At 31.3% G+C, this 27,565-nt stretch overlaps 2 protein-coding genes across 2 annotated transcripts; both read left to right on the forward strand.

Annotated features, from left to right (window-relative positions):
- Positions 1 to 14,248: 14,248 nt before the first annotated feature.
- Positions 14,249 to 15,172, forward strand: LOC100916237 (olfactory receptor 10AG1-like). The gene has a single exon (XM_012552953.1). It carries the CDS (start codon positions 14,249 to 14,251, stop codon positions 15,170 to 15,172), a length of 924 nt encoding a protein of 307 aa, XP_012408407.1.
- A 6,137-nt stretch (positions 15,173 to 21,309) lies between these two features.
- Positions 21,310 to 26,605, forward strand: LOC100916500 (olfactory receptor 10AG1-like; the record flags this gene model as incomplete). Its single annotated transcript, XM_012552952.1, is given in 3 exon segments — positions 21,310 to 21,346; positions 25,676 to 25,917; positions 25,919 to 26,605. Coding segments are annotated over 3 exon segments (966 nt in total), but the record flags the coding sequence as incomplete, so codon positions are not given.
- Positions 26,606 to 27,565: the final 960 nt, after the last annotated feature.

Below are 27,565 nucleotides of genomic sequence, written 5' to 3' on the forward strand. Positions count from 1 at the left end.
AGCAACTTCTTATATGGCTGGATTTCTTTCTCTTAAAATTCACTAGGAGAGGTAACATATCAAAAAAGACCCTTTGCTTTCAATTATTTATAAACTGAATGTAAAAAATGAACAGGTAAATTGTGATAGGTAATAAATATGTCTAGAACTTGCACAAATTCAAGGCATTGACAAAGCAATATGAGTGCCGATATTTGAGTATATTTGAGACACTTACAAAAGTAATAAAAAATTATAAGATGGCAATTAACACTTTTGAAAAAAACTGCATTTTGATGTTACTATTGTTATATCATCCAACATTTATTATAGATAAATATATCTACATATACATACATACATATATGCATAAAAACTTAATATGGATTTTTATTTGATGGGGATTGATAATTTTATGTTTCTGTTTATGTATCAGAATGAAGAAGGAAAAAGAAAAAAAGAGAATGGAGAAAAAAGAAAAAGAAGGAGGAGGAGGAGGGGAAGGTGAAAGAGACAGAGAAGAAGAAAGAGGAGGAAGATAAATAAAGAATGAAATGAAAGAAAAGGAAGAAGAAGATATAGCTACTTTAATATTCCTAATGGGTATTATTACTAATAATAAATGTTCACATTTGTTATGACTTGTTCAAAATATTTTATATGTTCTACTTCATTTCTCTTTCTCCAAAATTCTAATACTTGTAATTTGATTTATTGGGCTGTTTTAAGAAAAGGGCTTTGTTAAAAAGTTATTACATGATCTAATTAGTGTAAGAATGGCAATTATAATGGTGCTAATTTAATAATTGCTTACATACAGAAATTGAAGCTTGTTTATATATACATATATATATATATTTGATTTTTTCATTTATGTACACATGCATGCATACATGAATATACACATACACACATGTATAATGAATAAACACACACATACCAGTCATAATCAACATTTTCTGACTCCATTTGGGATTTTCTGGGAAAAGATATTATAGTGCTTTGTCATTTTTTTTTTCTTCAGTTCATTTTGTAGATGGGAAAACTGAGGGAAACAGAGTTACGTGACTTGCCCAGAGTCACACAGCTAATAAATGTCTGAAGTAAGATTTGAACTCAGCAAGACGAGTCTTTCTAATGTCAACCCTGCCTGAGAGATATAATTAAGGAACAAATCCAGGGGAACCACAGTGTGTCTCTGAACTTTCAGCTATTAACAAAGGGGAAAATTTGTCCTCAACACAAATAAATAAATACACAATAAAAATTAAATTAAATTAAAATAAAATGACTACATCATTACTGGACTGACAAAATAGATTAAAGTTATTTACAATAGCATTTGTGATTTTAAAAAATAAAAAAATAATAAAGATTGAATCATCCTAAGTGTTTAAAAATAAGGAATATTTCAAGCAATGTTGTTTCATTGATTTATTTATATGCTGTAGTTAAATTTGACAAGTATGCATAAATACAAGAAAACATGGAAAAGATATTATGGGGTAATTTTAATTTTATTTTTATTAAAGAGGTTGATCGGTCTTAGAACAGAATTTGTTCAGATGCACAAGGAAATAATAATACCAACAACAATAACAAAACATCTACTTCCCAGTGTTGTTAGATAATATCAAGTTTTCTAAAGTATTTAGTTTAATGAGTAATGTGTAAATGTTGAATATGTTAGTGGATTAATGAATAGTGAGTAAATTACATATCAAAGATAATTTTGTTTTCTTCTAAAATGTTATTTAAATCTCAAATAAAAAATAGAAAAAGAAAAAAAATCATAGGCATGTGTAGATAAGTACAAAATAGTGGATTAAAACTGTAAAACAGTAAATTTCCATTTTGAGACAACCTATAAAATAAATACTAAGCAATGCAATCAAATCTATCTATCTTTCCTTTGTTTCCTTATACATTTTTCTTTTATTTCTGCTTCATAAGCACTCCTTTGAATTCCAATAGGAGATCTGGGTTTGCCCCAGATCCCATCAGAACTGAGCCAACTTGGACTCTCACAGCTCCCATTGGATCTGAGCCAACTTGGGACTCCACCCACGGGCCCCTTTAGCTAAATCTCCTATTAAAAAGAGCCAAACTAAAACCCTCTCTTTGCAGAGGTTCCAAACGTACCAGCTATGTTATGCTTGGTATCCCAAGGACTCTCTGCCCACTGGAATACTGTTTCTGGTGCCCTTTTCTCTTTACCTAACACCTTTTAGTAACTAAAATTTAACCTTACTTCTAATCCCCATAATAAACCTCTTTTATCCATCTAAAAAAACAAACAAACAACAACAACAACAACAAAAAACCTCTGCTTTATACTTTTCACTTTTTTTCCCTCCCTTTCTTTCCTCTTACCACCTCTCCTAAGAAGGATACAATCTAGAACAGATATATTTGTATACATGCATACACACATATGTAAACATATATATCTCTATTGAAATATACATACAAATATATTATGTGCAATTATACATTTTTATACACAGATATCTGTCTGGATGGTATTCATGTTTATCTATGTAAGGATGTACTTTACTTGTTTTTCTTCTATCTCTGAAGATGGGTAGCATCATCTCCTCCATAAGCCCAAATCTTTCCATTTTTCCCCCTAAATCCACTAACTTATTGCAGTCATATGAGTGACAGCTCTTTTGTTTTATTTTAATTTTTAAAAACATATTTCAATGTCTGTCATGTTGCACAAGAAAAATCAGACTAAATTAAAAAAAAAACTGAGAAAGATAAAATAAAAAAGGAAGCAACCAAAAAAAAAAAAAAAAAAAAAGATGAAAACTTTAAGTTTAGATCCATATTCAGTCTCCACAGTTTTTTTTTTTCTTTAAATGTGGATGGCATTATCTTGAATCATCACCTTTTTGAGAAAAAAACAAGCCCACTGAAGTTGATCATCACACACAATATTGTGTACAATGTTGTCTTGGTTCTATTTACTTTATTTACTCCATTCAGCATCAATTCATGTAAATTTTTCCAGGCTTTTCTGAAATCAGCCTGCTCATCATTTCTTATAGCATGATAAATTCCATTATATTTATATACCTTATTCAGTCACTCTTCAACAGATGAGTACCCACTCAATTTCTAATTCCTTGTCACTACAAAAACATCTGCTATAAATATTTTTGCACCTACTAGTCCTTTTCCTTTTTTATAATCACTTTGGTAAACAGATCTAGTACCCTGATGGACCAAGAATAGGCATGTACTTCATAGAATGCTAAAAAAGAAAGAAAAAACAGGCTCTTTAAATCTATTCATTTACTCCTTGCCAAGACTCTTTGATACTATCCTCCTCAAAGAAGCGATGTTGTCATTGTTCCTCACTCTGTGTATTAAGAGGGGTAAACATTGGAGTCATTGTGGCAGAGAAAAGAGAATAATTTTATCTATTTTCACTAAGAGGCAGGACTTGGTAGCACATATATAATCATACCAGACCCATAAAATAAGCCCATGGCAGGTGATAGGAACAGATCAAGAAGACTTTTAATCTGCCTGTAACTGAGGGCAGATTCAATTTAGTGATGATTATTCTGATGTAGGGAATTATTCTGATGTAGGAAATTGAAGCAAGTCAACAATATGGCATTAACATAGAGTACAAATTCATTTAGAATAGTGTCTTCATAAGTCACCTCCAGTAATCATGAGGCATTACAGAATATATCATTGAGTTTAGTTAAGAGCACAGAAGGGCAAAAAATTACAAATTTGCAATTTGTCTGTCCTATTACAATTGAAATCCCATTGATCAAGGACACAACAATTATTTGGACATAACACCTTGTAATTCATGATGAGAGGAGAGTACAGAAGTTTACAAATGGCCAGATAGGAGGCATAGGGCATCAAATCCAGTACTAATAGACATTCAAAATATAAAAGAAACAAAATTGTATAGTCAAGTGCTTTTCTGTTCAGTGATCTGATAGCATTCTGGGATAAGACGTTGTAATGTGGCAGATTTTCAATGAAGAAAATTTTCTAAGGAAACAGCATATGAGGGTTTGAAGAGCTGCCTCAACCTTAGCTATGACAATGATGAATTTGTTCCCTATCAGTTTATAGATGGCGATGATCAAGAAAATCCCAAACAGAATCCCTTGGAGATTGGGAAGAACAGAAAATCTCAAGAGGATGGATTCCATCACAAATGAAACAATGTGTTCTGTCATTTTCACTGTATTACATTTGTGGAAATAATGAATTCACAAGTAGCAAGTCACTTTTCCTTTCTAATTATTAGTTTCCCTCTTAGGGAAAGAGAGAAAGAAGCAATACATAATACATCTTGAATTTGATATCCCATCTTTTTACCCCCTATCCAGATAACTGTAATAAGTTTTTGTGTGCTTGAATTTATTTCATATTCTCATATTGTATTTTTCAAAATAGTTTATGTTATATTCCAACTCAAAATCCTATAATTGTCATTCCATTATAATTTTATTTAAATGTGGCATTGGAAACTGAAAGTTAACATGGTCACATCAACTTAACTCAAGAAAATGTAAAGAGCAAACAAACAAAAAGAACATAGCCAATTCCATAACTAACTATTTTCTTTAAAATTATGTCAAGGAAAACAATTATTACCTATAGACCTAATAGATTTTTTTTCTTTAAGCACATATGGCCTTTCCCTCATACAAATCCAACTTCATGCCTTTTCAGCCTTCTAAGTATTGTTGTTATTGTTCTTGCTGCCTGGAATCATGGTGCAATTTTGCTTATCAAAATCCTTCCCTTGCTTTGCGTATCAAATAAATATCTCCCTTTTGTGAGGTACTTTCCTGATCAATTCTGTTTGACATTCAAACCCATTCATAAAGTATCCCATTATCTTTCTAGACATCTTGTAATTTACTCGTGGTTAGTTAGGTTACTCCTCAATCCACTGCTGTTGAAATTATAACTATTCCTTGAACAAGGCACTCCTAGTCTGGGTTTCTGGTTTTTCTCTGCCTCTTTACCTAGAATGTTTTCCTTTCTTTGCCTCCTGATTTCTATGGATTCATTTCAGTCCCAAATAAAACATGATGATCTAAAATAAAGTTTTAATGTCTTTTTATTCCAGGTCTTGTCTTTGTTAATTATTTCATACTTTCCCTAACTACAGATTTTTAAGACATCTTTGTTGCCTTCCTTATTAGATGTGGACTCTAAGAAGAGGGACTATCTTTTGCCTTTTATAAATTCAGTGGTTAGGATAGTAACAAATAAAGTACAAACTTGATAACTACTAATTGATGGTGCTAGTTAAAAGCATATACTTCTTCCCCAAATTCCTAGATTACTTGAGATATGTACCTTGTACTATAAAGGGGTTGATAACAAGAGGGGATCAAAAAGCAGGATCCTACAATACGTTGTTTACAAGAAAATACTTAAAGTAGAGAGATATATGGAGTAAATGTAAAGAATTGGAGCAGAATCTATTATGATTGAAATGAATTAAAAAGAAAAGTTGACCTAGCAATCCTGACTTAAAATTAAATAAAAGCAAAAAAAGACTTAATTAAAAAAAAGAAAGGAAACTACATTTTGCAAAAAGAAACCATAGATTATGAATCAATATAAAATACTAAGTATATATGCTTACATAGTATTTGTAAGCCATATATTATAATCAACACTGATTCCATTATAAATCACTAAAATACATGTAACCTTTGCAAAGTTGAATTTTGACAATAACTATGTGAGACTGAGGCTACAGATATCATTGGACCCATTTTGTAGAATAAAAAAGTGGGCTTCCAAGTTCAGTGACTGAATTGCCATCACTCAAGCCATGAGTAAGTGCATAAAACAATACTGGAGCTAATGTCCCCAGACTCCAAACCCAGAGGTCTGTTTCATTATGACATACAACATACTTAATGCTATTTAAAGCAGGGACACTAGCCTCTCATTTAAAAAAAAATAGTGAGAATCAACTTGGGAGAGCAGATTTCTCCACAGAGAGAGGTAGGATAGTAATCTTTTCTACTTAGAATACTAATGATATTGGACACAAAGAACATTACTAGAGTTTGTTATTTGAATAGGACCAGTTTTCTAGGGTCCTTTACATAGTTGACCTTGGAGAAAAAAGGACTGCTTCAAATCTTATTTATATAGGTTTTGTACTTCTTGCTGCTACTAAACAGTAAATTCCTTATACGTCAAAGGAAAATAACAATATTCTTGGGATTTATCACACAGTCCCTTTATGAGGCTCAAATAGGTAACTAAATACAAAGGTGTTTTATTTATTTGTTCATTTTATTTATTTATAAATCATACAATATTATAAACATAGTATGTAAATTCCTTAAATTAAAGCATGAAGTAGTTGAAGATTATTTGATCCCTTATGAGAAAGGTAAGCCTGAAGTGCCTGTCATAGACTCACCATCTCTCACTGTGATTGGAGAGGTGTTTCTTAAGATTATCTGTGAACTATAGATTTAATCAGGCATTGAGATTTTACATAAGAAATTGTAATTGTTCAAACAAATCCTGGTAAGATCCTCTTGAACAAGAAAAGAAAACTATTACTCAAAAATTTCCTTTTTTTAAATATAAATCATTATAGGATTGGTATGGAATGAACTTTGAAAAGTATAAATGTTTATACTATTTTAAAGAATATTTTGGTGTAATGAATAACAATATTTTTTCTTAATTTAAATCAATAAAAAAACAAAAATAATTGAGAGTAGAGTATTCAGGGCATGGATATTTAAGTCATTCTTTATTAATTATGAAGATTTTTTTCCTTTTAAAAAATTATCCCGAGGGAAGGATCTGCCATTTACTATTGAAAACCTTGTACAATCCATTTGTTTTCTTAGACCCACAGCCTTAAGCTAAGGGAAATTAGGGCCTCTTTTGTTTTCAAAGTTGTCTTTATATTTATATATTTATTTTGCTTGTGCAATTACTCCATCGGAGGCAATTTACAAAGATATTTGGAGCTAGAAGGCCATCAAGTGTAATGTCTCATTTTGTATGTGATGAAATTTAACAGAGATTAAGTGAGTAATTCAGGTCCTCCTAGCTAGTAAGTACAGATCTTCTTAATGTGAAGTTCAGCACTTTATACACTACTTCCTATTTTCTCTGACCTGTAAAAATATCACACACCATGGGAGGAAGTTGGTGATTAGTTCTATAATAGAACTAAGAAATTGCAAAGGCTTAGGGCAAAATGTTGCTTATAGCAGGAATATTAAATAGATAAAAGGAAAAAAAAATCCAATTTAAATAGGCAATCTTACCTAGGGTGTAAAAGCCAATGTTCCTGGTTTTACCAAAAATTAATTTACTATTTTAATTATGTATTTTGTCTATTTTTAATTTTTTAAATAACTTTTTATTGACAGAACCCATGCCAGGGTAATTTTTTAAAACATTATCCCTTGCACTCACTTCTGTTCTGATTTTTCACTTCCCTACCTCTACCCCCACCCCAGATGGCAAGCAGTCCTATACATGTTAAATAGGTTACAGTAGGTCTTGGATACAATATATGTGTGCAGAACCGAACAGTTCTCTTGTTGCTCAGGGAGAATTGGATTTAGAAGGTATAAATAACCCGGGAAGAAGAACAAAAATGCAAGCAGTTTACAATCATTTCCTAGTGTTCTTTCTTTGGGTGTAGCTGCTTCTGTCCATCCTTGATCAATTGAAACTAAGTTAGATCTTCTCTTTGTTGAAGATATTTTGTCTATTTTTTAAACATCACCAAGATCACAAATCCTATGAACATGCAATTGATAGAAACTGCCCTTGTCCCAAGGGATAGACCTAAGGAGAAAAACCTTTACTTAACTGGTGTAGGAAACTTCAAAGTGAGATACATCCCTTTAGATAAAAAATAAAAATATAACAAGACTAAGTTGAAAAACTGATTATGTCTCATAATGTATGCAGAAAATGTATTGTGTATTATAGTAAGAGATATGAATAATCAAAAATTATGGATAATAAAGAATTTAACCTCTATTTTATTCAGTATTTTAGCAATGTCTCTCATGTTCTTTTCAGAAAGGTGGCAGAAAGGATGGGTGACCAAATAGTCTTATTTGGTGAATGACAGAGGCATTTTCCAGCCTTAAGCTTCTACATATAAAAAAGGAAAAAAACAAAAAGCACTTCCCTACCTCAAGTATTTTTATACAAATGGAAAGAAAAGCCACATCCACAAAGAATATCAATATTAAATGCCCACTTAATATTATAGTACAGATAATGAATGAAAAAGTATCTTTTAAATATAACATTGGAGGAAAAAAAATAGATATGTGCTGTAACTCCTAATACAAAGTTCAAAAGAAGAAGAAATTGCTTTTAATTTGACAAAATGAGTTTTGAATAGTTGTGAAGAATAAGAGTTTAAGTGATCACAATAATCATAATAATGCATCATTTTTGTATGCCAAGTCTGGCTCCTTAAAATGTTTTATATACAATATTCATGTGGTTTTTATATACATTTGTAAGGAAAGTAATGTAGGCATTATTGTTCTCATTTTGGAGATAAGAAAATGAATTAGACTAAATAATTAGGTAGAAGGATATTTTTCTTTTTTTCTTTTTCTTTTTAAAATTTATTTCTAAAGATTTTTATTTTCAACATTTCACTTTGCTAAGCTTTGTATTCCAATTTTTTTCTCTATTTCCCACCTAGATGGTAAGTATTTTAAAATATGTTAAACATGTAATTAAAAGGATGTCTTGTCATGAAATTATAAAGAACAACTTCCATTAATTCCTTTTGTTTATCTGCATTTTTACATTCAGCAAGCACATTGTTCCTTATGCTGTTTCTCCCATAATTAAAGGATGTATAAAATTACTTTAAATCAATAGGATTTTTAAGAAATGTGCTATCTGCTATTAGTTTTTTACTCCTCTGTTCAAGTTTTGTATCAGCAATTAAGTTCTTCCCTAAATAGGTACTAGAATATATTATTATTTGTTGTTGTTGTTGTAAACTGAATTTTTTTCATAATTATACGTTTTTATTGACAGAACCCATGCCTGGGTAATTTTTTACAACATTATCCCTTGCACTCACTTTTGTTCCGATTTTTCCCTTCCCTCCCTCCACCCCCTCCCCCAGATGGCAAACAGTCCTATACATGTTAAATACGTCACAGTGTATCCTAGACACAATATATATGTGCAGAACCAAACAGTTCTCTTGTTGCACAGGAAGAATTGGATTCAGAAGGTAAAAATAACCCAGGAAGAAAAACAAAAATGCAAATAGTTTACATTCATTTCCGAATGTTCTTTCTTTGGGTGTAGCTGTTTCTGTCCATCATTGATCAATTGAAACTGAGCTAGATATCTTTGTCAAAGAAATCCACTTCCATCAGAATACATCTTCATACAGGATCATTGTTGATGTATATAATGATCTCTTGGTTCTGCTCATTTCACTTAGCATCAGTTCATGTAAGTCTCTCCAAGCCTCTCTGTATTCATCCAGCTGCTCATTTCTTACAGAACAATAATATTTCATAACATTCATATACCACAGTTTACCCAACCATTCTCCAGTTGATGGGCATCCATTCATTTTCCAGTTTCTAACCACTACAAATAGGGCTGCCACAAACATTTTGGCACATACAGGTCCCTTTCCCTTCTTTAGTATCTCTTTGGGGTATAAGCCCAGTAGTAGCACTTCAGCATTACTATTGAAAGCATATGCTAAAAGCATTCTTTTGGGTTTATTTGTGGTTTCATGGTGTATACAAGAGTATCTATAATTTATCTATTTTATCTATCTGGAGTTTCTATCCTTAATGACATAAAGACTTGCTAGGAAATTGGATACTGAGGATTATGATAAAGAAAAATGTGTTGACTCTAATTTATAAGAATTCAAGCCATAAGATGACAGGAAAAAATAATGATGATTGTTGGAGGGGATGCAGGAAAACTGGGACATTGATGCATTGTTGGTGGAGTTGTGAACGAATCCAACCATTTTGGAGAGTAGTCTGGAACTATGCTCAAAAAGTGATCAAACTGTGCATACCCTTTGATCCAGCAGTGTTACTACTAGGATTATATCCCAAAGAGATTATAAAGAAGGGAAAGGGACCTGTATGTGCACGAATGTTTGTGGCAGCCCTTTTTGTAGTGGCTAAAAATTAGAAACTGAATGGATGTCCATCAGTTGGAGAATGGTTGAATAAATTGTGGTATATGAAAATTATGGAATATTACTGTTCTGTAAGAAATGACCAACAGGATGATTTCAGAAAGGCCTGGAGAGACTTACATGAACTGATGCTGAGTGAAATGAGCAGGACCAGGAGATCATTATATACTTCAACAACAATACTATATGATGACCAGTTCTGATGGATCAGGCCCTCCTCAGCACCGAGATCAACCAAATCATTTCTAATGGAGCAGTAATGAACTGAACTAGCTATGCCCAGAAAAAGAACTCTGGGAGATGACTAAAAACCATTACATTGAATCCCCAATCCCTATATTTATGCACACCTGCATTTTTGATTTCCTTCACAAGCTAATTGTACAATATTTCAGAGTCTGATTCTTTTTCTACAGCAAAATAACGTTTTGGTCAGGTATACTTATTGTGCATCTAATTTATATTTTAATATATTTAACATCTACTAGTCATCCTGCCATCTAGGGGAGGGGGTGGGGGGGGTAAGAGGTGAAAAATTGGAACAAGAGGTTTGGCAATTGTTAATGCTGTAAAGTTACCCATGTATATATCCTGTAAATAAAAGGCTATTAAATAAAAAAAAAAAAAAGAATTCAAGCCATTCTCCAATTGATAAATGGTCAAAGGATATGAACAGACAATTCTTAGATGAAGAAATTGAAACTATTTCTAGCCATATGAAAATATGCTCCAAATCATTATTAATTAGAGAAATGCAAATTAAGACAACTCTGAGATAGCACTACACTCATGTTAGATTGTCTAGAATGAAAGGGAAAGATAATGCTGAATGTTGGAGGGGATGTGGGAAAACAGGGACACTGATACATTGTTGGTGGAATTGTGAATACATTCAGCCATTCTGGAGAGCAATTTAGAACTATTCTCAAAAAGTTATCAAACTGTGCATACCCTTTGATCCAGCAATGTTTCTACTGGGCTTATACCCCAAAGAGATACTAAAGAAGGGAAAGGCACCTGTATATGCCAAAATGTTTGTGGCAGGCCTGTTTTTAGTGGCTAGAAGCTGGAAAATGAATGGATGCCCATCAACTGGAGAATGGCTGAGTAAACCGTGGTATATGAATGTTATGGAATATTATTGCTCTGTAAGAAATGAGCAGCAGGATGAATACAGAGAGGCTTGGAGAGACTTACATGAACTGATGCTGAGTGAAATGAGCAGAACCAGGAGATCATTATATACCTCAACAACGATACTGTATGAGTATGTATTCTGATGGAAATGGATTTCTTCAACAAAGAGAAGATCTAACTCAGTTTCAATTGATCAAGGATGGATAGAAGCAGTTACACCCAAAGAAAGAGCACTGGGAAATGAATGTAAACTGCTTGCATTTTTGTCTTTCTTCCCAGGTTATTTTTACCTTCTGAATCTAATTCTTCCTGTGTATTCGTTCTGCTCACACATATTGTATCTAGGATACACTGTGACATATTTAACTTCTATAGGACTGCTTGCCATCTGGGGGAGGAGGTAAAGGAAGGGAGGGGAAAAGTCGGAACAGAAGTGAGTGCAAGGGATAATGTTGTAAAAAAATTACCCAGGCATGGACTTTGTCAATAAAAAGTTATAGTAATTAAAAAAAAGAAAGAAAAATGCGATAAGGATGAGGAACATGATGCTGCCACCATTTCCAGTTACTGATGTACTTGTATTTTTTTTACATTATTTTACTTTTACTTAATGTTTACATTGCTTTTTACACACATAATGTCTAAAAAATGTCTACAAAAACACAAACAGAAATGTAAGCAATTACTTTCTTTGGTTTTACTTCTTTGTATGTAGAGATAGGTAGATATACTACAGATAGTTTGATATCTATAAAAATATTAGATATTTGTATGTAAAAGCTTTTGAGACAGAGATAATATTTTTTCTGTTGCCTGAGAAAATACAATGCTTAAAATTTTAAGGGGGGCAATAAATGAGTGTTGTTTTACTGATTGATCAATTAAAGTAAACTCAATAGTACTTGTAGCCTTTACATTATGTGTGTATAACACTAGTATTTATCACAATGTTATATACATTGTGATGATTACTATTAAAAAGCAAATGGCCACAAGTACCACTACTATCATCATCATCATCTACCTACATACTATAAACAGTTTTAAGCACTCTAAGAACAGTAATTATACCCTACATTTTTTGATTTGCAATTGTGTCCTTCATATGGCCAGTGATAAAAAGTTGTCTGTTCAAAATTGTAATAATTTTCCTCGAGGATAGAATTTCAGTGTTAATGTAGTAAAACCCTGTCCAAAAAAATCTCTCTCCAGACTAACTCTTTACATTTCTACCTTTAAAAACTATTTCTTATATGAATGAATTTTTCCCTCTTAAAATTCAGTAAGAGAAGTAACTTATTAAGCAAAAATTTTTTGGTTTCAGTTATTTACAAACTGAATGAAAATAATGAACAGATAAATTGTTGTGGGAAGAATGTCTGGAGCTTAAATAAATTCAAAGCATTGACAAAACAATATAGGTCTAGATGTGCAGCACATTTGAGTTACTCACAAAAGAGAAAAATTATTAGGTGCCAATTAGTACCTGAGGGGAAATAAATACCATATTTTATGTTACTATGATTTTATCATCCAAACTTTATTTATACTTACATAAAAGTCTTAAAATTAGTTATTTATTTGATGTGAATTATTTATTTGATGTGTATTAAGGTAGTTGTGTGTTTCTGTTTATGTGTAAAAATGATAAAGGAAGGACAAAAAGGAAGAGAAGAAGAAGAAGAAGAAAAAGAAGAAGAAGAAAAAGAAGAGGAAAAGGAAGAGGAAGAAGAAGAGGAGGAGTAAGAGGAAGAAGAGGAAGAGAAAGAGGAGTAAGGAAAAGAAAAGAAAGGGGAGAGGAGGAGAAATAAGTTGAAAGAAAGAATTAAATGAAGTAAGATCAACATTCACTATCATCATTATAATCATTAAAACCATCCTAGGAAATTATAAATTTTAGATGTAGGGTGCTTTTTTTAGTATTAAAAGAAAAAAATATGGTTAAGAGACTTTAATTATTTACCTAGGCTACAGAACTATTTAGTAACTGAGACAAGATTGAGACTAATTTCTTCCTTTATGCAACCTACTATGTTTCCATAATGAATGCTTAAATAGAAAGCAGATTTAATATTAATTAAATAAAACATTACTCTGATAGAAGCCACCATAATCTCTGAAGCAAATGGTGAAGGTGTGGAAATAGAATTGACATTTGAAATAAAGTAATGATTCTGATAAAAGATGAACAGTGGGTAGAAAACCATCATTCCAAGAAAGGAATAGAACATCACCAAAGACTGGAAGGAAAGAACTTAGAATGTCAATAATATTTGAGAAAAAATAATTTTATTTAGATTGTTTCCATATTACTCTTTGTAGAAGTGTATTTCTTCTACTCCCCAGAAACAATATCCTTTAGAAAAAAAAATAGGTATGGATAATGATATTCAAATACGTATTTTTTTGTACTTATTTATATTTCATAAAATGTTTTCCCCACGTTAGTCCCTGTCTCCTCAATACAAGAATTAATCAACATTTCATTCAAAATGTCAGTCAGAATATTTTACATGAGAGGATTTTTTAGATAGAAGCAATTTTAAAGGAGAAAATCTAGAATTTTATGATTGGAGGGAGCTATAGATATATGGCATAGAATGATAGGGAAGAAGGGCTGTTTTGAAGCTGCAAAGACAAAATTAAGAGATTAAGGACTTCAAAACATGCCAAAAAAATTCAGCTCTAGAATGGATTTTAGTAAACAATGTAAAGTAAAACATTTCAAAGCTAAAAAATAACAAAATATACTTTGGCAGAGATTAAAGTAATATTAAAATTTAGTCAGAATGCTTGGAGATTCTATAATCTGCTATCTTTATTTTTACAGAAAAAAATGGAAAATGAGACCTAAGAGAGATGATGGGAATGCTATTCCAGAATCATCATACAACATATGAGCATCAGAGAAAATCAGAGAAAATAATGGTGGGAACCAATCTTACAACTGTAGTGGAATTCCTTCTCCTTGGCTTTTCTGACCTTCCTGATTTCCAAGGGTTTTTGTTTGGTGTTTTCTTAACTATCTACATGAGTATCCTAATAGGAAATGGCCTCATCATTTTAGTCACCAAAGTTTCTCGAGCTCTACACACTCCCATGTATTTTTTTCTTGGGAACTTTTCTTTCTTGGAAATCTGTTACACATCAGTCACTCTTCCCAAAATGTTGGCAAATCTTTGGACCCAGGACAGAAATATTTCTTTTTTGACCTGTGCTATACAACTGTGTTTCCTCCTTACTCTTGGAGGCACTGAATGCTTGCTTCTAGCTGTAATGGCCTATGATCGTTATGTGGCCATCTGTAAACCACTCTACTATCCTCTCATCATGAACCATAAAGTATGTGTCCAGTTTGTAGTTGGTTCCTGGACCACTGGAATTCCAGTCATGATTGGTCAGACATATCAGGTTTTCTCACTCCCTTTCTGTGATAGTAATAAACTTAATCATGTGTTCTGTGATATACCACCATTACTGAAGTTGGCTTGTTCAGATACCTCTGTGATAGAGCTCTCTGTCTATGTTGTTGCTGTTTTATTTGTCATGGTACCCTTTATATTGATAATCAGATCTTATGTCAAAATCATCACTACCATCTTGAAGCTTCCATCAAACACAGGAAAATACAAAGCCTTCTCAACTTGTTCTTCCCATCTTCTAGTTGTTATTTTATTTTTTGGGTCTGCAACTATTACATATTCAAGACCCAAGTCAAATGACTCAGAAGGAATTGATAAAATACTTTCCCTTTTCTACACTATCTTAACCCCAATGTTTAATCCCATGATATACAGCCTGAGAAATAAAGATGTCATTAATGCACTCAAACAATTACTGCCTAAGTGAAATGATAAAGGATTCCTGTATGTCAAATTATAATCAGTTGCTCTGTGTTCCTTTATTTAAATTATTATTGAAACCCCCCTTTTCCATTCTACTATATGAGTTTGAAAAAGTTTTTCACTTTATAACAATCATCATGTATATAGGTATAAAATGACTTTTATGAGATAAGATAAACATCTACCCTAAGTGTGTGACCAGGGATGAAAAGAATAAAATTAAATGTTCTATACTCAAATAGTTTACATTTCATTGAAATCAATGAATACACATGCAAATAGATTATATATGTGCACATATTCAAATTTCAAATGCTAAATATTTTCAAGGGTGACAGAAGATAGGTATAAAAAAGTATTATGTGGAGAAATAATACTTTAACTGAATTTTTAAGGAAATTGGGTTGTTAATAAGCAGAAATATGCAGGGGACACTTTTAGGCTAAATAGTTATTGTGTGTGTGTGTGTGTGTGTGTGTGTGTAGTATGAGAATGAATTTCTTAATGTTAGGAGCTCCTGCCAATGTGGCTTCATTCTATTATGTGGTCAAACATAAAAACACTTACTTTTTATTGATAGTAGTATGTGAATTATCTAAGACGGGAACAATTTAAGGTTGTTTTTATTTTGTTACAATATTGTTTGCTTCTACTTACAGGTAATTGAAAATATTTGACTTTGAATGAATAAAATCAGATTTAGCTAGTGTATCCAGCTTTAACTAAATCTTTGTCAGATGGTTGCTGGGTTTTGTGCCATATTTTCATTGTGTTTCATTGCTTTCTTTTGTTGCAATTTTAATTCTGTGACAAACTACATTTACTTTAAGAATATGGAATTTCTGTATGATATGCTTGAAAAAAAATTATATAGTTTTAAAAGCATGCTTTAATGATTATCAGAGAATCTACCCCAGTGGTGGCTATGGAAAAGTCAAGAATTTGAAGGGTCATTCAAACCCAAGATGAAATGAGATCACCTCCAGTAAGCACATTTAAAAATGTGATAAAGAAAAACAATTTCAGTAACTGATAAAATATTGTTACAGCAATTTAATTAGTCTTAATATTAGAAGCCTCCCCTAGATAGCAATTAATCTAATGTAGATTAAACACATGTAATTCTTCTATATATAATTCCACATTTATCATGTTACACAAGAAAAATCAGAACCACAAGGGAAAAAAAAGAAACAGGGAAAAAAGCAAGCAAATAACACAAAATAGAAAAATAGATGAAAATGCTATGTGGTAATCAATATTCAGTCCACATCGTCTTCTTTCTGGATGCAGATAGCTCGCTCCATCACAAGCCTATTGGAATTGGCCTGAAAGACCACATTATTGACACAGTTCATTGCAGTTGTTCATTACATAATCTTGTTGCTGTGTAAGATTTTTTTTTTTCCTTCTACTCACTTCACTTAGCAACACTCCATGTAACTTTCTCCAGGCTTTTCTAAAATCATCATGTTGATCTTTTTTTTATGATTATTATTAAAGTTTTCATTTTCAAAACACATATGCATGAAAAATTTTTAACATTGACCCCTTTAAAATTCTGTGTTCCAAGTTATCCCCCTTCTCCCCATCCATTTACCCAGATAGCAAGTAATCTAATATACTTAAAATGTATGTTAATTCCAATTATATATACATATTTATACAATTATTGTGCTGCACAAGAAAAATCAGATCACAAAGAAAAAATGAGAAAGAAAAGAAAATACAGACTAATAATAACAAAAAGAATAAAAATACTATGTTGTGATCCATACTCAGTTTCCACAGTCCTTTTACTGGGTGTAGAAGGTCATTTGAACTTGCATTGGAACAAGCAATTGGAACATCTCATTGTTGAAAAGATCCATGTCCATCAGAATTGATCATCATATACTCTTGTTGCTGCTGTTTACAATGTTCTGGTTCTGCTTATTTCACTTAGCATCAGTCCATGTAAGTCTCTCCAGGCCACTTTGAAATGATTCTACTGACTACTTTTTACAGAACAATAATATTCCATAACATTCATATACCATAACTTCTTCAGCCATTCTCTAATTGATGAGCATTCACTTAGTTTCCACTTTCTTGCCACTACAAAAAGGACTGACAGAAACATTTTTGCATATGTGGGTCCTTTCCCCTCCTTTATGATATCTTTGAGATATAAGCAAAGTAGAAATCTTGCTGGATCAAAGAGTATGCATAGTTTGATAGTCCATTGGGCATAGTTCCAAATTGCTCTCCAGAATTGTTGGATTACTTCACAACTCCACCAACAATGTATTTGTGTTCCATTTTTCCCACATCTCCTCCAACATTTATCAATATCATTTCCTGTCATCTTGGCCGATCTCAGAGGTGTGTGGTAGTACCTCAGAGTTGTCTTAATTTGAAATTCTTTGATTAATAGTTAATAATTTGACTAGTAAATATTTTATATGAGTAGAAATGGTTGCAATTGGAAAATTGATTTGTTTTTTGTTAATTAAAACTTTCTTAATTTTCAAAACATATGCATGATAATTGACTATATCAATAACCAAATTAACAAAAACCATATGATCATCTCAATAGATACAGAAAAACATGAGATAAAATCCAACACCCTAGAGAGACGTAGGAATAACACTAAAACTAGAGAGTATAGGAATACTCTAAAACACTAGAGAGTATAGGAATAAATTGACTTTTCCTTAAAATAGTCAGTAGCATCTATTTCAAACCATCATTAAGCATCATATGTAATGGGGATAAACTGGAACCATTCCCAATAAAATGAGAAGTGAAACGAAGATGCCTACTATCACCATTACAATTCAGTATTGTATTTAAAATGTTAGCTTCAACAATAAGAAATTAAAAAGAGATTAAAAGAATTAGAGTAGGTAATGAGGAAACCAAATTATTACTCTTTGCAGATGATATGATTGTATACTTAGCAAACCCCAGAGATTCTATTAAAGAACTATTAGAAATAATACACAACTTTAGCAAAGTTGCATGATGCAAAATAAATCCACATAAATTCTCAGCATTTTTATACATCACTAACAAAATCTAACAATTAAAGTTACAAAGAAAAATTCAATTTAAAATAACTGCTGATAGTGTAAAATATTTGGGAATCTATCTGCCAAGGGAAAGACAGGAACTATATGAGCAAAACTACAAAACACTTTCCACACAAATAAATTCAGATCTAAACAATTGGAAAAATGTTAAGTGCTCTTAGCTAGGTCAAGCAAATATAATAAAGATGACAATAGTCCCTAAACTAATCTATTTAATGTTATACCAATCAGACTCCCAATAACTATTTTAATGACCTAGAAAAAAATAACAACAAAATTCATCTGGAAGAACAAAAGGTCAAGAATTTCAAGGGAACTATTAAAAAAAAAAATCAAATGAAGGTGGCCCAGCTGTACCTGATCTAATTTTTTTTTTTTTAATAATGCAGCAGTCATCAAAACCATTTGGTACTGGCTAAGAAATTGCAAAAGTTGATCAGTGGAATAGGTTAGTTTCACAGGACAAAATAGCCAATAACCATAGCAATCTAGTATTTGACAAACCTAAAGACCCAACTTTGGGGATAAGAATTCACTATTTGACAAAAACTGCTGGGAAAATTAGAAATTAGTATGTCATAAACTAGGCATTGCTGACACTTAACGCCATACACCAAGATGAGATCAAAATGGGTTCATAATTTAGTCATAAAGAAAAAGATTATAAATAAATTAAAAGCACACAGCATAGTTTACCTCTCAGACTTGTGGAGGAGGAAGGAATTTGTGACCAAAGAATAACTAGAGAACATTATTGATCACAAAATAGAAAATTCTGATTATATCAAGTTAAAAAGTTGTTCCTGCTTACAACTATTTATGCATTGATTCATAGGACATCAAACACAAAATCATCATAATTGCAATAATGAATGAATGAATGATACCATTTGAGTCACAAAAGAAAATAGAGAACATAATTGATTATCTACTTTTCCCTTTTTCTCATCATTTATTTCTCATCATATTTTTTTAAAGTAGGATCACAGAACAGTAGAAGTGTTGCATTACCTTTATAATGTTATACAATGCCAAGAAACTGATTTCAGTTTTTTTCAGATTGATGAACTTAACCTGATACACAGATCTACTATTCTCCACTTCGGAGTCTGATGGCATATCATTTCCCTACTTTGGGATCAACCTTGATATTTTCTAAAATCACAGGCTTTGAGCAAATATTCTGAATGGGGCAAGGTATCATTGCAATTATTATTTTACAATATTTCATATAGGAATCCCAATGAAATTGTCATTTTTATATTTACTCTCTTATGGACAATTTCACAAGTAGATTGATAATTGAATAAAAGTATTAGTGAATGAACTCATATATATTCAGGACATCATTAATACTACTCTTATGCAGAAAGGATAACAGAAAGTATATGATGAATGATATTGCATGTGGACTAATTGCAGTAAACAAGTTCTTCCCTGTAATCACTGATATCTGAAGATCATCTTAAATATTGAATTATCATCACCTTCATTAATATACAGCAATTATAAAGTTGTTTTAAAAGATTATATCATTATGTGTTATGTAATTAATGATATATTTGAAACTCCTTTTTTTTTTACAATAAACTTATGAGACAATACACATTTCATTGTCCAAATTGCCTACACAACGAAACTGAGATAAGTAAAGTAATGAACAACTTGATAGCATTTACATTTTAAGTAAGTTGCCAATCAAAGATGGGTCCAATGTCCCTAAGACTCAAACCCAAGGGTATTTGTCTATGATGTGCTACCTTATTAAGGATATATAGTGAGCTGAACTTATTCATAAGTCCTAGGATATTAGTAATAAATTGAGAAGTGGCAGAAGAATTGTCCCCATAGAGAACAGTACAATTATTATTTCTAAATATAGATCTCAAATATTTTAAAGAGAAGTCTATCTCTTGATTCACAAGAGTAGTTCTTGAGAATCAGCATACATCCATACTATAGTTTGAGTGGACATCTATTTCAAATTCTCCTTCAGAGTTTTTGTGACTATGGAAAAGTTTACTGACAATGAATCACTTATTTGTCAGACATAAAACGGGGATGTTTATACCTTTATTTGTGCTATGGAACTTTTCTAAGGATCAAATTTAAGATAATATGTAAAGTATCTTCTCTGGTATTATCTGTATGCCAATATACATTGTAAAATATTTTAATAAATACAAGAAGCAACTAAATGTGATTGGACTTGAACTGAGAAAGGTAAGTCTGGTCTATTTTTGCTATAACCCTAGGATCTTTCATTTGTGGGTTATTTGTCAATGGAGGCTTTTGAAGTCTAGATTCTGTTTGGACATTAAGATTCAGCCAAGTCAAGAGGAGCATTCATTTGGAGAATAATAAAATTGTCATGAACCTGAGAGTCTGGTTGTTTAAAGATAATTTAAAGTTTTCATTTTGCTAATACTCATATTAAGAAAGTATCACAATTATTCACCAGAAATAGAAAAAGGAAAAATAAGTTCTGTTTGGAATATAAAGGGAAAAAATATTTGCCATTCTTGCCTCAACATCCGACAAAGTAAAAAGCATACATTAGAGAAAAAAAAGAAAATATCCAAAGTCATTGTGAAAGATTCTGAATTTATCATGCAAATCTTGGTATGATCCATTTATGTAATCTATCAATGAAATGGTAAACTAATTAACAATTATATTTTCTTCTAAGGATATTCATTTTTTTTTCAGGATGCCTTTCAAATTTAAAACAGCTGACTTGCTTAAAATTCAAATACCAGGGAAAACAAAGTCATGAAAATTCTATTTTGATTGCTCCAATTGGTTTTACACACTATAACAAAAGATCCCTTTGAACTTGATGTAACTAGATAAGATTAAAATTAGTGCCTTATCTTTCCTTTCAAAACTAGCTAGCATTACAGCTACAGAGAAATGCTGGTTTAGTGTAGTGTGTGAGAGCCTACTGAGGAATGGCCTTTGAATTTTCTTTGCTAAGGAAAGCAGAAAAAAAAAATCCTCTTTCAAAAGATGGAATAAAAAAAAATAGATGAAAGTGCTTTAAAATATTTCATGTTTTCTTTTCATAGTTGTTATCAAGGAATGGAAAATTAAATCACAAAGTTTTGATTACAGAGTGTGCCAAGCAACAGAATTTACTACCCTTTTCTCAATTCTCCCACACCTTTAAATTATCAAATGAACAAACTGTTTCAGAAGCCTTCTTTGAGTTACTCAATTTAATAAATATTTTTAGAAATTTTGAAAAAAATCTCACTTTATCAGAGCCCAAAGAAGCTTTAAAGACCAAGAGTAATGAAGAAAACAATTCATTAGATCGTTTCATGGTAACTCCATGTTCGGGCTGTGCAATTCTCATCCTACTTCTGTCTTTTTTTAAGATAAAAAAATGATCTATTAAGGAAAAATGATAGAAAATTGTTTATAATAGAGAAGTAATAACCCAGATAAGAAAAGTGATTATAAGATATAACTTAGCTAACCTGAATGAATTCATACCACCAGATCCATTGGTATGTTCTTCTATAATACTAAAAATAGATATTTATAGGATGCCTAGGTAACTTTAAGTAATATTTGGAAGAGTTTGAAGTATACCACGAATACCACAGGATGGGATTAAGTACAACTGCCCTTTATCTTTTCAAAATAGTTTTGAATCTAGAAAGTATGAATCTAAAAAGTGTGACTCGATTACTTTAAATGTGTTACTTTCCAGAATTCTAAAAGCAATTTAGTTGACTTGATATTTTACACTGTTAACCACTCCTCCTAAAACAAATATAATCTGTCTTCTCTGAGAATGTAAGATTGTTGATATAAGTGAATTGGTTATAGAAACTCACTTGACAACACAATTTTCTGACAGATTTACATGTCTTACAATTTTCTGCAGGTTAAGAACCATTCATTTAAAACATATAAACATAAGAATTTCATTAAATTTACAAGAGCAGTTGACTCACATTAGGGAAGAACATATTTACTAGCCAATGGGACTAAAACTTAACATCACATTTTAAAGTGAAACTAATAATGCACCTCTTCCATTTGGATCTGAAGTATTTTTTCAGTCATAAAAATTAAAATGAATATCTCAATAAACTCATATTAGAATCAGACCCACAAATCATGGTTCGCCAGGTTTTGCATGAAATTTTTGGGGAAAAAGAATAATACAATAAATTTTGCTATTACCACTAAAATGTTATTTTAAGAACAAAACTTTGTGGAGAGCAAATAATTTTTTATTACTTATAAATTCCCATTTACTAATTTTATTTTATTTTAAATTTCCAATTTTGGAAAACTGTTTACAACTTACATGACCATTAGTATCATAAACATGAAATCAATAAAATATGCATTTCATAAAATTAACACAACATATTTTATAAGCATTTTGGAGATTATTTTAGAAAGAGTAGTGAAAAAAACCTTAGAATTCATCACAAGAAAACATTTCCAAAATATATTATTCATCCCTTTCATGAATTTCAAAAAATAAAGTTTAATAAAAATCTTGGAGAATGGAATTTGAATAGGAAGTCTTTTAACTTTGAAATTATTTTCTAAAGCCTACTTTCCAATAAATAATTATATATGTGCATATATATTACAGCTATATAATATATTATGTAAATGATTTCTAATAAATATTTTTGTAGTATGTTCTCTATATATGCATATATATTTATATATTTATAGTTAGATTTAAGACAAGTAATGATAAGTGGTAATTCTCTCTTTTTAAAAAATATAACCTAATTAGAGGAATAGGACATTGCTTATAAAAATGATGATGAATTCTCTTCAAATTTAACTTTCTTTAAACTTTATACATATATGACACATCCACAGACTCTCTCTATGTCTCTCTGCTATTATTACATATATATATATGTGTGTGTGTGTGTGTGTGTGTGTGTGTGTATATATATATATATATACACACAAATTATTTAGAATTATGGATATATTATTTTCAGTCATTTAAGTATTGATTGCCTCTTTATAGATCCATTTGTGATTTTCTTTTCAAAGATACTGAAATTATTTGCAATTTTCTTCGGTAGTCATTTTACAGATGAAGAACTAAAGGAAACATGGTTAAGAGACTTGTCCAGGATCACAAAGCCAATAAGTGTTTAAAGCTGCATTTGAATTCAGGTCTTTCTGATTCTAGGGTCTGAATTCTATCTATTGAGCAACCTATCATATGTCTATATGTATATACATATATGTGCATTCCTGCTTTTTCTAACAATTATATAGATACAGATATATGCACATACATATGTACATACACACACACATACATACACACACACATATATATATATATGCTGGAGAAAAGCAAAAAATATACATATATACACACACACATATGCATGCTTTTATATATTCTCCACATGTATGAATATATATAAAAAGAGAGGCGGGGAGAGACAGGCAGATAGACAGACAGAGAAGAGAAAAAAAAACAGAGACACAGAAAAATACAGAGACATAAAAACATACAAATATAATGTGTTCATTAAAATTCATGCTTCTTGAAGGGGAATACTTTTATTTTTGATTTTTGCATCTTAAGTGAACAGAATAGAATTGGGGACAATGAATTCAATTAATTAATGATCAATATTTAAGCTCTTATCATTTTCTGGCCATGATACTAACTATTGGAGATGGAATTTTTTTTTTTTTAAAGCAGTCCCCATTCTCAAGAATTCTGTAATGCAACAGAACAAACAACAAGGTTATAGATATCCAGCTAAATATACATCATGACAAATAAGGAATATAGTCAAATGGTGGCATAATTCAAATTATCATTGTATGTGATGGGCCAGAACTCTGCAGAAATATATTCCAGGCAAGGATCCTTACAGCAAGGTGTTAACTCAATGGAATTGATAAGACAATAGTTATCTAGTTTAGCATGATGGTTAATAGTTCTCTAGTTCAGTATGATTGGTTTAATCTTACAACAAATAATGGTTCCCTAGTGATATAATGATTGGTTTATACTCAGTATGATGAATGGATTTAATTGTTATAGAGTATTTAAGAGACCAAAGTCAGACTCAAAAGAGAGGCTTGGAGATAGAGAAGACAGAAGACAGGAGGCTGGAGGACTGGAACAGACTAGAAGACAAAGACCCTAGTGGTGGCTGGCCTGTCCTCCTCTATTTCTCCACTAAGACCAAGGCCCATCTGAAGGTCCCTCAGAAATCTAGCCTGGCCCCAGGAAAAGGAGGCTAGATAATAAAGACTTTGGACTTTGTTCCTGACTATATTTGTGATCATTCCACTAAAACCAAGGCCCATTTGAAGGACCTCCAGAGAGCTATCCCAGACATTACAATTGTATAATCACATTTTTCTGGAGCTACTTACCATATTTATTATACAAATGTAAGTTAAAAATAACAAAAATTCAAATATAATTGAGTCCACATATATTTGTGATATATGTAATTGATTACTAGCTACACTGCCAAAAATAATAAGCTAAATGGAAGAATAAGAGGAGAGAGCAAAAAAGAATGGAACAGTAACATTAAATTCCAAATGTGCAAGGTCCAAATCAATTGCACTGGAATTTTGAAGAAAATATTTATTCTTGTCTAAAGTTCAGGAAAGAAGGAATTAGAAGATGGATAATCAATTATCATGGAAACATGGAAAAAATCAAGAATTTTGTTAAGCAGCAAATACTGAGAATAGCACAGCAAGGAAAGAATACAGCATAAGCAAAGTATAGTGGTTTACAGAAACCATTTCATGAGACCAATTTTATTTAGGATTAGCAATTATGTCTGTTTTTCACATAAAACTTTATAGACAATTCATGTCCCATATTAAGAATTAACTTAACCCCTGGTAACATAGTCACTATATTTGGAATGTAATCCTTTTATATGTGATTCATAATAATTTCAAATTGTTTAAAATTTTATTACTGGCATTCATATTTAAAGCTACATGTTCTGGAACCCTAGAATAATGGAATTTTGAGAAGACAGTGAGTATGCAGCAGAAAACATTAGAATGTTAGCAACTGAAGAATAGATATTAGTTAAAAATTAGATATTGAGTATATTATTTTAAGCAATGTATTCTAATTGAAAACAGAGCAGATGGATGTCAAATTTTGATGTATATTAAAATGAAAAAACATAATAAATGATCAAGAGCCTTACATCATGGAATAAATAACAGCAGAGAAAAAAATGTTCTCAATCTCATATTTTGATATAGTTAGGAAATACATTGTAGCTTAAAATATGAGATGTGGAAGGCAATTTGCAGACCATTTAATCTTCTATCTTTATTTTACAGAGAAAGGAAAAAGGACCACAAGAGAAGAAGCAATTTATCTGCCCCATGGTCAATATTTTCATATGTGGACTTTTTTTTAATGGTAGGAAGAAATATTACAACAGTGGTAGAATTCATTCTTCTGGGATTTTCTGACATACCTAAACTCCAAGAGATTCTGTTTGGAATTTTCTTAATCATGTACCTGACCATCTTGTTAGGGAATGGTCTCATTATCCTAATAACCAAGATTGATCCAAGTCTTCAAACCCCCATGTATTTTTTCCTTGGTAATTTTTCTTTTTTGGAAATATGTTACACGTCAGTTACTCTCCCAAGAATGATGATGAGACCTTTGGACCAAGAAAAAAAATATTTCTTTCTTCAACTGTGCATTACAACTTTGTTTCCTACTTATGCTAGGAGGCACTGAGTGTTTGCTCCTGGCTGTGATGGCATATGATCGCTATGTGGCCATCTGTAAGCCTCTCTACTACTCTCTCATCATGAACTACAAAGTGTGTACTCATTTGGTTATTGCCTCATGGGTCAGTGCAATGCCAGTTGTGATAGGGCAGACATATCAGATTTTCTCTCTGCCTTTCTGTGGTTCTAATAAACTCAATCATCTCTTCTGTGATATGCCCCCATTACTGAAGCTAGCCTGTGGTAAAAACCTTATGAATGAGTTAACTATTTATGTTGATGCTGTGGTGTTTGCTATGGTTCCATTTCTTTTGATTCTTGGGTCCTATATCAAAATCATCACTACCATTATGAAAATGCCTTCAGCCACTGGGAGATATAAAGTATTTTCCACTTGCTCTTCCCATCTCACAGTTGTAGTATTATTCTTTGGTTCTGCTATCATTACATATTCAGTACCCAAATCCAGTAGTTTGTCAGGCATAGACAAAGTACTCTCTCTTTTCTACACCATTGTGACACCAGTGTTTAACCCTATGATATATAGCTTAAGAAACAAGGATGTCATTGCTGCAGTGAAGAAATTATTACCTAAATGGTTTGTATCATGAAATCTATGCATAAATTTATATATTCTACTTCTTTATTTTATTCATCTCAAAATTCTTACATTTTTCTCTTCCAGTCTCTTCTCTGGTCTCGATTTGAAAATTTCATTAATCATCCTGTGTACTCACAAGTTACAAAAACATGCATATATTTTAAATTCTCAAGCTGATTACAGTAGTACTTAAAAGAAAAGTACCTACCATTAATCATCACCAGCTTTTGGTTCAAGGGTTTGGGGGATTTTGTTATTTTTTTAATTGTTTTCTATCTTGAAGTGGATAACAAAATTAATTCAATTATCTAAATAACTCATAATAAAAAAATGCTCTGCAGTCAGTGTAAATAAAATGGAACCAATTCAAAAACCCTATAAGCATATTAGAGAAGTACATAAAAATCCCTCATGATATCACACAGTTTTATTGAAAGCATGAATAATTTTCATAAATGTACAGATTTCAAATACTCATACATACCCACACACATATATTATATATATGTGAAAACATCTGCATGTCATGGAGGATAAAATGCTGGACTTGGATTGAGGGAAAAAAAAATTGGATTGAAATCCTGTTTTAGGCAAATAGTAGTATGTAAAATTACTTTATTTTACTTAATCCCTTTCAGTCTCTGATTCACATCTCTAAAATGAGATATGAATATACTTCAGAGTGCCTTATGAGGATAAAATGACTTAATACCTTAAACATTTGGAAACTTTCAAACCTATAGAGCAGTGCTATCAGGCTTTGGGATTAAGAAGGCCTAATTTCAAACCTTAATGCTTATGCAATTTTTTTTTTGAAAGTCAACAAAACACTTAACCTATCAGCAACATAGATAACTTTAAGATTTTTATTTGTCACCCTCCATTAACAGAGACATATTCCTTATCAAAGAGGTCAACATCATCAGTAAAAATGCATCATATTATTATTTGTATACCTAAATACTATTAA

This window comes from Sarcophilus harrisii, chromosome 6 (genome assembly GCF_902635505.1).
Source record: "Sarcophilus harrisii chromosome 6, mSarHar1.11, whole genome shotgun sequence".
Taxonomy (NCBI): Eukaryota; Metazoa; Chordata; class Mammalia; order Dasyuromorphia; family Dasyuridae; genus Sarcophilus; species Sarcophilus harrisii.